Source organism: Pituophis catenifer, unplaced genomic scaffold (assembly GCF_029215685.1).
Source record: "Pituophis catenifer annectens isolate HBS135680 unplaced genomic scaffold, rPitCat1.0.hap2 SCAF_1, whole genome shotgun sequence".
In the NCBI taxonomy this organism is placed as follows: Eukaryota; Metazoa; Chordata; class Lepidosauria; order Squamata; family Colubridae; genus Pituophis; species Pituophis catenifer.
In genome coordinates this window covers 296,055,794-296,067,870 of record NW_027256881.1, presented here as the reverse complement: position 1 = coordinate 296,067,870, position 12,077 = coordinate 296,055,794, and the positions used below count along the sequence as shown (strand labels likewise).

The 12,077-nt window shown below is 38.2% G+C and overlaps 1 protein-coding gene across 2 annotated transcripts in view; it reads right to left on the bottom strand.

The window, feature by feature from the left end:
• Positions 1-12,077, bottom strand: part of MIPOL1 (mirror-image polydactyly 1) — a 174,426-nt gene that overhangs the window by 40,948 nt on the left and 121,401 nt on the right. For both annotated transcript variants that reach the window (XM_070931390.1, XM_070931391.1), the window contains exon 9: positions 9,793-9,887. In XM_070931390.1, coding sequence (XP_070787491.1) covers positions 9,793-9,887 — 95 coding nt within the window. The remainder of the gene's footprint in view (positions 1-9,792; positions 9,888-12,077) is intronic.

Below are 12,077 nucleotides of genomic sequence, written 5' to 3'. Positions count from 1 at the left end.
AATTTAGTGCACGCAATATTAGTAAATGAATAGAATGACTGACTGTTGAGAGCTTCTCAGTCTTTTTTCAAACGTGATCAGAAACTTCCTAAGATTAAAAAACATAAAAAGGGCATTGTGTACACTGATATAAAATTATATCGTATTAAGATATAATTTAACACCTAGCACTACCTTATTTTTCCTTCGCGCCATTTCAATTGTGCTGTATCAAGTTGCGCTAGGTTAAGTTCTTTCATATTAACAGAATAAATGGAGACATATCACATTGTGACCCACAGCAGAGAGTAGTAAACAAAGACCTCCTCTTAATGGCTGAGGAGAAAAAGATTATTCCTTCCCAGCATTTAGCCTCCCACCTTGTAAAAATGTGAAGGGTCTTTTGTGGAGCATTCTAAAGCATAAAATGAGACTGTCAAGTCCAAATACCATTTCTATTGTATATAATACCTTTTTGAAAAATCTATGTATGTTTTTTCAGTAAATAATTCTCATCCTTATTTTACAAAGATACAGATAGAGTAAAGATGGTACTAAATAACCACATCGATACATTCATTTCAGTGTGAGCAAATTTTCTAGTTCTGTTTGTCCCCCTCCACCCACCCAAGTTGGATAGCAATAGCACTTAGACTTATATACCGCTCCACAGTGCTTTTGTAAATTCTCCAAGTGGTTTACAAATTTCAACATGTTGCCCCCAACAAACTGGGTCCTCATTTTATTGACCTTGGAACACTGGAAGGCTGAGTCCACTTTGAGCCAGTCAGGATTGAACTCATGGCTGGGGGAAGAGTTAGTCTGCAGTACTGCATTCTAACCACTGTGCCATCATGGCTTCTAAAGACAAGGATGGGGATGTTCCCTTATTGGAGATCTGTCCTTCAAGGTTTTGGTTACTTTAGCAGCTACTGTTTCCAAGGCCAGGGATGGAGTTGCAATAATCCTGCATGAGAGTTTGTGGCTATTACATGCTTGACTCCACAGATGACTGGTATAAATTGGCTGTGGAGACAAATTAGAGAAACTGTTGATTCATCTTGCTGCCCAGTAATAGACCTTTCTGAGCTCTTGGATCTTGTTATAGGGTTAGTGTGGGTTCTCCCTAGGGAACTTCAATTTTCATGCTTTTTAGGTGGTATCTGAAAAGACTCAGGAATTCATAGCTTTCTTAGTAACCATAGGCATGTCTCATATAAGTGGCTACAAGTTGATGTGGTTATTTCCTCTCAGTAAAGGCCATGTAATTTTGATATAGAAGACATTATCATCGGTTCTTTGCTCTAGTTAGATCACTTCAATAGTTCACTGCAATGGTGGGTTGTCCCTGGTTTGGACTGGTTCGCAAGAACCGTTAGTAAAACTGGTGGGAGGCTATGCCCACCACCCCGGACGACGTCATTGGTGATCTGTGCATGTGCAGAAGCAAGGTGTGCATGCGCGCAAAGTGAGGGCATGCGTGTGATCCTGTTGCGAACCGGTAATAAAGGTAAGTTCAATGGCATATTTAGCTTCTGCTAGAATGTTCGATTTCCAAGACTATGAACTACCCAGAGTACTATGAATGAAGATGGATATAAACTTTGTAGTAAAAATAGGTTTAGTCTGGCAAGATTCTGTCTATAGGGTGCGAGCAAATAAGCAACTGAATTTTGGCTAGATTGTTATATGTTGTTCTTGGCCAGGCAAACTTATTGAATTTTGATTTGTTGTTGTTGTTTGCTGCTTTTAATACTTGCACAAATAGAAAGCTTGTTTATTTCTTTCCCAAGAGCGAGTAGCAAGGCATGACATTTTTCTTAAGCCATCACTTTGAAAATTAAGTAGTCAAGAAGTCTGTGAACAGGTATTTTCTGAGACTTGCATCAATAACTTGTAAAGAAAGGTGGCATGGCATGTAAGACTGGATAGGTCCAGGGAACTGGTTGGTAAATTAAATGAGCAACTTGTTGAGACTTGTGCATCTGGTCATTTCAATGGCTAAATTATTTTTAAAGTCCAGACTGTTCAGATAATGTTCAAAAGTAGCTCAAACAGACATCTCCTAATTCACTGGACTATAGGAAGCAGGGGAAAGTACAATCAAATCAGATTCTGTTCTTACAGCCAATCTTAAAAGTAGTTGGAGCCTTCCTATGAAATTAACTACATGGCTGGACTACCTAGTGGGACTGACATTAACAGAGACAAGAGTGTAAAGTCTTTGAAAGAAGGAGAATACATACAAAGCAGGGGTGAAATGCTCCTAGTTCGGACCGGATCACCCGATCCGGTAGCGATGGTAGTGGGTGGTTCAGAGAACTGGTAGCAAATATCCCTGCCCCCCCCCAGGCCCAGCTGAACTGCAAGATCATCAGAGGCTTTTTTAAAAATTTTTAAAAGCATTTTTCTACAACCGCTTCGGCTGAAAAAATGCTTTTAAAAGTAAAAAAAAAAGCCTCTGATGATCGAACAGCTCAGCTGGGATCGTCAGAGGCTTTTAAAAGCATTTTTTAAAACAAAATGTTAAAAGTTAAAAAAAAAAGTTGGCCATACCCACTCAGTCACATTACACCCCCCACACCAAGCCACGCCCACAGAACCGGTATTTTACATTTTAATTTTAATTAAAATTAAAATTTTAAATTTAATTTTAAATTTTACATTTCACCACTGATACAAAGCACCTATTTTCAACTTGTTAAAGTGCTGGTAATGTTAAAATAATGAAAATAACTGTTGTTAAAGCAAAGCTGCCCCGATTTCTCACATGCACACAGAACAGTTTCTAAAGCAACTGCATGAGCCTTGCAAAAGACATGGATGTTTTAATAATCCAAAAAGAGATGTCTCTTACATTCTCCTGTGCATTGCAAAACACCTCTTTCAAAGGCTTTGTATTGCTTAGATAAAAATAATAATCACACATTCTCTGGGATTAATCATTCTTTTTTTTTACAAAGCCTACAATATATATTATTTTTGCAATATTTTTATGATTTTTTTTGTGTTCCCTTTGACAGGAAGAAGGATTATAATTTACCTGCCTATCCAGTTTTTATTATTTGCATTAATCATTGCCAAGAAAATACAGCAGTTAGAAAATTAGAATGTTTTAACTGGCAATATATAGTTATGACAGTTATGCAAAGTATTTTTTTAGGAAAAGTTCTCCATTATTAAATCAGGTTCATAAAAACTTTTCATGACTAATAATAAACAGAATACATTTCACTAAGATTCGATTTTTCACAGAACTGGGAGAGTTCCCCTTTTGCACTATTCTATATTACTTCTTTCCTTCTTACACTGGCAGACGAGATCTCAGAACCACTGAACTATATCTTTCAAAGATCCTGGAGCACCAGGGAACTGCCAGAGGACTGGAAAAGAGCTGATGTAGTTCCCATCTTCAAAAAAGGAAAAAAAATAGATCCAGGAAACTATAGACCTATCAGCCTGACCTCAATACCAGGGAAGATTCTGAAAAAGATAATCAAACAACGAATCAGCGAATACCTAGAAGCAAACAAAGTAATAAGCAAAAGCCAACATGAGTTTGTCAAAAACAGATCATGCCAGACTAATTTTATTGCATTCTTTGACAAAGTGACAAAATTAGTGGACCAGAGGAATACTGTCGATATAATTTACTTGAACTTCAGTAAGGCATTTGATAAAGTAGACCATAACCTACTAGATAAAGTAGAAAAATGTGGGTTAGACAGCATCACCACTGGCTGACCAGCTGCACTCAACGTGTAGTCCTCAATGGAACTGCATTTACATGGAGGGAGGTATGCAGTGGAGTATCCCAAGGCTCTGTTTTAGGCCCAGTACTCTTCAACATCTTCATCAATGACTTGGACTAGGGGATAGATGGGGAACTTTGCAGATGACACCAAGCTGGCAGGAATAGCCAACTCCAACTCCAGAAGATAGGCTTAACATACAGAAGGATCTTGACAGACTTGAACATTGGATGCTATCTAACAAAATGATTTTTTTTTTCAAAAGAGTTTTTTATTTTTATTTCTTATAAATTCAATGGTGAAAAAAGTAAGATTCTACATTTAGGCAAGAAAAACAAAATGCACAGGTACAGTATATGTGGTACCTTGCTCAATAGTAGTAACTGAGAGAGGGATCTTGGAGTCCTAGTGGACAACCATTTAAATATGAGCCAGCAATGTGCAACAGCTGCCAAAAAAGCTAACAAAGTTCTAGGCTGTATAAACAGAGGGTTAGAATCAAGATCACGTGAAGTGTTAATACCACTTTATAATGCCTTGGAAAGGCCACACTTGGAATACTGCATTCAGTTTTGGTCGCCACGATGTAAAAAAGATGTAGAGACTCTGTTTTGTGACAGAGACTCATGTTCAGATGTTGAGAGTGCAGAGAAGAGCAATAAAGATGGTTAGGGGACTGGAGGCTAAACCTATGAAGAATTGTTGCAGGAACTGGGTATGTCTAGTTTAATGAAAAGAAGGACTAGGGGAGACATGATAGCAGTGCCACAAAGGAGAGGGAGTCAAACTATTCTCCAAAGCACCTGAGGGTAAGACAAGAAGCAATGGGTGGAAACTAATCAAGGAGAGAAGCAACTTAGAACTAAGGAGAAATTTCCTGACAATTAGAACAATTAATCAATGGAACAACTTGCCTCCAGAAGTTGTGAATGCTCCAACACTGGAAGTTTTTAAGAAGATATTGGACATCCATTTGTCTGAAGTGGTGTAGGGTTTCCTGCCTAAGCAGGGAGTTGGACTAGAAAACCTCCAAGGTCCCTTCCAACTCTGTTATTCTATTCTATATAGTAGTATTAGCCATGTTTTTTCCCCTTAAAATGTTAAATTATGGCTGCAATTGCAATTCCAGGAACACAAAAGAGATCGTATTAATTTTTTTTAGAAATCTTATTTAAAATAATAATAATAAAATTTAAATTTAGAATAACATATTCTTGACTTTCCTGTCATAAATTGTCAAAATGTTCTGGATGGTAGCAAGTTTCACTTGATCAGTGGACAGACAGAGTGAAGAATGTATCTGTACTTCACCTTCTTGTTGGTTTTTATTGGCAGTTTTGAATCGTTTGACCAGGACTGGATTACAGAACAAGATAATGGTGCCTGTCTTAATTTGTGCTTTCCATAATATAATATTTGCATAATTTACTACTGTGTTTCCCCCAAAATAAGACCCTGTTTTATATTTTTTGGAACCCTGAAATAAGCACTTGGCCTTATTGCCATGTGCTCAAAAGCCCAACTGGGCTTATTATTAGGGGATGTCTTATTTTGGGGGAAACAGAGTACATTTTCCCTAAAACTGTAGAAACATCTCAGCATAATCTGGGCCTATGAATCTTCATTAAATAAAATAATGAAGATAATGAAGATAATGACACTGAAAAATATACATTTGAAAAGTATTCAGAGATGATTTGTATATTTAAAGCTTTGATGTATATAATATGCTTTAACTAAGGTTTGGCAAAGTCTACCACATTTAGACTTTAAAATTTAAGTGATTCTGCTCTAACAGAAATAGAAACAGCATTTTGTTAAGAGTTGAATGGGTGCCTCATCCATTACCCACAATGCCAGTGAAGTACTGCCATTCTGAAATGATGAAGGGAATTTAAAGGACAGGTCACAGACCCAGCTGCATGAGTATTATACATACCCCATACTTCTTTTAAAATTATGTTTTAAAAATAAAGTTCCTAAGGAAGGTAGTAATGGCATTCTGTCTTTGGCAGCTGCCCCAGAATAATTCCTGCTGATGCCAAACTGGGCTGAAAAACCTGCCCCATACACCTGCACATTATGTGCAAATAGAGCTCAAAGATATAGCTTAAGGATGTCACATACAGAAAGGCCAAGACCTGTTATTTATTGTCCCAAAGTGTAGCACATGGAATCATGAGCTTATATTACAGGGAGGCAAATTCCAGTTGAGTCATGGAAAAGTTCGTTACAATAAGAGCACTTCAACATTAGAATTACTTGGAAGAGGCTGAACAGCCGTCTGTCACAAGACTATAATTTGTATTCCAGTATTGAGCAGAGAGTTGGACCAAATGGCTTAAAGTGGGCCATTTCAAATCGATGATTTTTTGGATTCTTTAAACATGCCAAACATTTTAAAATCTATGAATAGATTTAAGATAGAGGAAAGAATGGTTCATCCTAATAAGTTTATACATGAACATGAACATGTATAAACTTATTAGGATGAAGAATGAATTAATATGAAAGTGAAAAGAATATATAGATGATTAATAATGAAGAAATTAGAATTTAAGGGCGGAAGATGTTCTTTATACAATAAGCATAGAAGTATTAAGATAAGATAAAAAAGTATGGAAAAAATATTTTGGCAGAAATTGTAACTATGTAAAATGTATTTGGAGATGATAAGTTGTATAAGATATGATATGGTCAATACTCTGTTCATAAGATATGTGGGGGGGTGTGAAAGAAAAAAAAATCAATAAACCTTGATTCAAAAAAGAAAGAATGGTTTATGGTTACGGTTTATGTCTATGTCCATTGCCTGTAAACCAACATATTAATTGATGCTTGCTGGGCTGTAAGTTTTGTTTCTTTATGATCTCTATGAACTGGAATGAGTTTTTTATGTGTGAGGTGATGGATTCTGCATAGGGCAGTAGTTGTTTGGCGAGAAATTTGGCTAGGTTTTGTAGAGGTGAGCCTATGGAGCTGACTATGGGTCTAAGTGGGGTTCCTTCTTTGTGTATCTTGGGGAGACCATAGAGCTTAGGGCATCTGGATGATTTCTCTCTGGGAATGATTCATTCCAGTTCATAGAGATCATAAAGAAACAAAACTTACAGCCCAGCGACCTACTCATGAGCTTCGATGTCATATCCCTCTTCACCCAAGTGCCAATCAAAGAAGCCTTGACAGCTATCCAAAACAAATATAATCCCCCCAAGCGCATCCTAGATCTGATCAACCACTGCCTATCCAATACATACTTCATCTATAACGGACAAAAATACAAACAAACAGAAGGAGCACCCATGGGATCACCCCTCTCACCTGTCATTGCAAACCTCTACATGGAACACTTTGAAACCCAAGCTCTAGAAAAATCTGATCACAAACCCAAACTCTGGCTCAGATACGTAGACGACACCTTCATAATCTGGCCACATGGGAAAGAAAAACTGGACAACTTCCTCACAGACCTCAACAGCTTACACCCCAAAATACAGTTCACCATGGAAACAGAAGCTAACAACCAACTTCCCTTCCTGGATGTCTTAGTCTACAAGAAATCCAATGGCTCCCTAGGACACACCATCTACCAGAAGAAAACACACACAAACCGCTATCTGCACGTACTCTCACACCACCACCCAGAACAGATCAACCCCGTAGCCAAGACACTCATCTCCAGAACAAAACGCTTAGCTGACGAACAACACCTAAAAACCGAACTACACACTCTCACTAATGTACTAACATCCAACGGATTCCAAAGAAATAAGATTTCCAACCTAATCCAAAAAGAAACCCCCACTAAAATCCAAGACAGAGAACAAGAAAACGGCAAAGCCCTCCTACCATACATAAAAGGCACCATAGACAGAATCAGCAAGATCCTTCACAAACACAACATCAAGACAGCATTCTGCACAAACCGAAAAATATCCACCATCCTAAGAAACCCCAAAGACAAAATTGAGTTAGAAAATCAAGGAGTATATGAAATCCCATGCACCGCTTGCCCTACCACATACATCAGACAAACCAACAGAAGAATAAGTGCACACATTGAAGAACACAAGAACTCAGTCAGAAAAGAAGAACCAACTTCTTCCCTGGTCCAGCACCTTAGAGCCACAGGACATGAAATTGACTTTAAAAAAACCAGAACTATCGCCAAAACTGAACACTTTAACAACAGAATAATCAGAGAAGCTATCAAGATAGAAAAATGCCCACACAGCATGAATAAACAAGATGATACCTCCCGCCTAACAGCCATTTGGAAAACTGTCCTTATTGACAAACGAGCCCCTAACACTAAAAATGACACCAGTCCCACACTCACAAAAACCACACAAGATGTCACCACCACACATCCATGCAAAAAACAAACCCACACCGATGAGGCACGACCACAAGCAGAAGCCAGACCACAGCTGCATCATTAGCCACTTTAAACCCCTCCAATCCATACATGAAGCAAACTGACATCCACCATGAAGATGTGGCACGACCATGAACATGAAGCCAAACAACAGCAATGTAGCTCACCAGCTCAAATCCCCCTGCAACTCAGACTAACCCGAGCACAACCAAGCCCCTACCTAAACAGAACACAGCCCCATCCAATCAGAGCACAGCCAACTCCCCATCCAATCAGAGCACAGCCAAGCCCCCACCCAATCAGAACACACCTCCACCCAATCAGAACACAGCCAAGCTCCCACCCAATCAGTTCACACCCCCACTGGCAGTTAAAAGGAAGAAACAGCTGCGATCACACATTGCTCCTAGAAGCACGAAGCCGAAAACACCAGCCTGAAGATGACAAATGAGACTTCGTTGAAACATCGCCAAGACACTTCCAATTCTACATGGGAGAAAACATATATATATATATATATATATATATATATATATATATATATATATATATATATCTTTTTCGTAGGTTTTATGTGTATATCTCTTTAGCCAGGTTCTTCCTACATAAACCAAGATGTTATTTTTATTATTATTTATTTTTATTATTCAAATTTCTATACGCCCTTCTCCTTTCGGACTCAGGGCGGTGAACAGCCAAAATAAAAACATCTATACATAACATTACAGTTAAAAATAGAGTTAAAATAATTTATAAATTTGGCACATAATTTAAAACTTGTCAATTTAAAACCAATATTAAAATTTTAAAACGAACCCTAAAATCAAGACAGACCGGCTAACTGAAAAAAATAAGTTTTTAGGGCCCGACGAAAGGTCCGGAGGTCGGAGATCACTCGTATCTCTGGGGGTAGATTGTTCCATAGGGAACAATGTTATGCAGCCCTAGTTCAGTGAACTCACAATTCACTAGTTTCTGGGGTTTTGTTTTGTTTTTTTTCTTCTGGCAGCTAGCAGACCATTTGCTGCCCATTGGGAGACTAAGATAGATCTATTTTGGCCTTATAAGGCCTCATCAGTTAGCCACACCCTCATCTCATGTATCCTCCCTGTAAACTGAGGTTTCTAGGTAAGAAAATGAAAATATTTTTTTCTTTCTCATTTTTCTTATGATCCTAATCTTAAGCAGCGGACATAAGCAGGGAGAATTTGAATACTGAAAAGGGGAAGATATTTGAATCTGCTATATCGGTATCTTAAATAACAACCCTGATGCTGACTGACATTGGCAATCTGTAACCTAAAATCTGCAAACCTGTGGTCTACTGAAACTAACCTCCAGTCCAAGAAATTATGTTACATCAGAAATGCTTCCTGCGCTTTTACACTTGTTCACTGGCATTTGGAATACAATAGGCTTGAAAAGTGCCATCCATATAGATTTCAAGATCCAGCTTTGTCAGGCTGAAATAATATTAAAAGGAAATATGGATGTGGACTGGAATTCTGGAATATTAATTCATTTTTGCGTTGCATATTTGTAATATTTAGGAATAATATTGCATTCTTTTTCCACATTTACAATTGTACTGTAAACTGCCCAGAGTCGCTTTGGATAGCAAGATGGATGGCATAAAAATTTAATAAAATAAATAAAAAATAAAAATAATAGAAATGGCATTACCTGTAATAAATACGAAGAGTCTGCAGTTCTTCTTCTAGACTTTTATATTGACGAATAGCAGCTTCTCTCTCTTGTTGCATAGCAAGCATTTTTTCCTATGAAAGTGCAGAAATAGAACAAAAAAGGCGTATTATTTTAAACAATGGAAAAAAGTACCATTTTACAACAGACGGCACTATGTTTCATTTCAGCAGCACAGAGAATAGAAAATCTTACAGAGGTTTTCTGAGAAATAAATGTAACTGTAGTATAATGAAATCATAGGTAATTGTTGTTGTGGTCCACTAGCAGCCTGTGGAGCTGGCAGCGGAGTCGGACAGTGAGGAGGCTGGGGAGGAACATGGGCCAGTCCAGGAGTTTGGGGAAGGCTCGGACGAGGGCTTTGCGTCAGAGGCAGAGATGGGCCCAGGGCCATCTGGGAGTTATGCGTGGACTCTGGAGCCTCCACAGTCGGACATCAGAGAAGCAGAGGAACAAGAGCAGCCTGTTCCTAGTGCGCACATGCGCAGAGCTGCCAGAAGGCAAGAACAGTTAAAACTAAAGGGACAGCTCAGGAGTAAGGACTGGAGATGATTGGCCCCACCCATAAGGGTTAAAAGAGGAGCAAAGGCATGTGGGGCCTTTGCAGGAAAGCAGAGTTGTTAATTCTGTTTCCAGTCGGCATCTCTGTTTGATTCTGGACTCCATGTGGCTTTGTCAAGTAGGTCTTTGGCAGCGTGTCAAGGGAGATAAAGGTTGGTGATTATCCCGAAGGACTTCTCCCGAAGGACTTTTTGCAACTAATTGGGACTCAGCTGTGAATGAATGTAATTCACAGCTGTTGCAATAAAAGAGGTTTTTGGGACTACTTGTGTGTTTTAATGACTCAGGAAGCCTAGATCACAACAATTGTGCCTTGGAGTCAAATGTAAGAAGGTATGTTACTGTATACTTCAATGTCCCAAATCCAGTAGTAATCAACCATGTACCTCTAAGGAACCTGTGAATAGGATATGACATAACATCGTTCCCACTGGTTCTGTTCAACAATCTAGAGGCTGTGCATAGTCAAAGTCTTTGGTATACATTGCTACTAGCCATTCAGAAACTCTAGCTATTTCAGAATAATTTGTTTCCATTATTCTTTTTAATATAACTTAAGCATAAGATCTCAGAAGAATTTGAAAATATATAATCAGTCACAAGAAGTGAGTGCAGTATAGTAATTAAGGTATTGGGTCAGGACGTATTCAAATTCATTCTTAGCCATGGAGATGACTTTGGACTAGTCATTCATAAGGTTGCTGCAGTACAGATAAAGGAGTTTTCCCCTCCCCCCCCACCTGCCCCATATGTCGCCTTGAGCTCTTGGAGAAACACATTGTAGGTAAATCTAGTAAATAAACAAACAAAAGTGCATGATATTCTATAACAGGATATATAATTCTAGTGTTATAGTAATTCTGAGCTTGTATATGGTCTTGTTTTAAAAAGTTAGAAAAGCAACACATATTGACCAGAAATCCATGTATTGCAGATCCAAATTTTTGTAGAATTCTCTAACCTGACTTAGGTGGAGAGGAAAGTGGCCAGGGCAGGAGTTCCATAAGATTGGTGTTATTCCTGAGAAGATCCTATTGTATGCAATATCCTCCACAATTTTTAAAATAAACTGGGCAAATGGATCAGGTCCTCTGAGAAAAAGCTTAGTTTACAGTTGAACACAAATGTGAAAAAACAAACCTTCAAGTATCTGGCACTGAAATTACATAGCCTTTAAAGACCATCTGCAGGAGATTCAGACACCAAAAGAGTCAAGGTTTAAAATTAATACAAGACCCCTGAGGAACTAATCAACTCTAACAATATCAAGGGAGTTCCATTTTGTGTTGCTTGAAGTTTTCAACTTTTCAAAGGCAGCTGTACCAGCAGTATAACTTTTTCTAATAAGCCTCTCTAGCTGGGAATAGTATAATCATATTATGAAAAAACTTATTACAGCCAGAGCATTTTGATTCTTTCTCCCTTTAGCATGGTAATCTTTCTATTTTGTCCTAGCCCTCAAGATTTATTTATAATATAGAATATATTTAGGTATGGATGATTAGATACAGGTATAAAGTAGGTTTGGGAATTGGAGTATGTATGTGTAAGAAAATGTTCACTCTAAATCAGACCTGGGCATTTTACAGACTCCGGGTCACATCCATCCATCCCTTTGGCTGTCCCTGTCCAAGCCATATGAAATCAATCAGAAATTAGAAATCAAATGTAAATAAGTGTATGCTATGCATGCAATACAACTG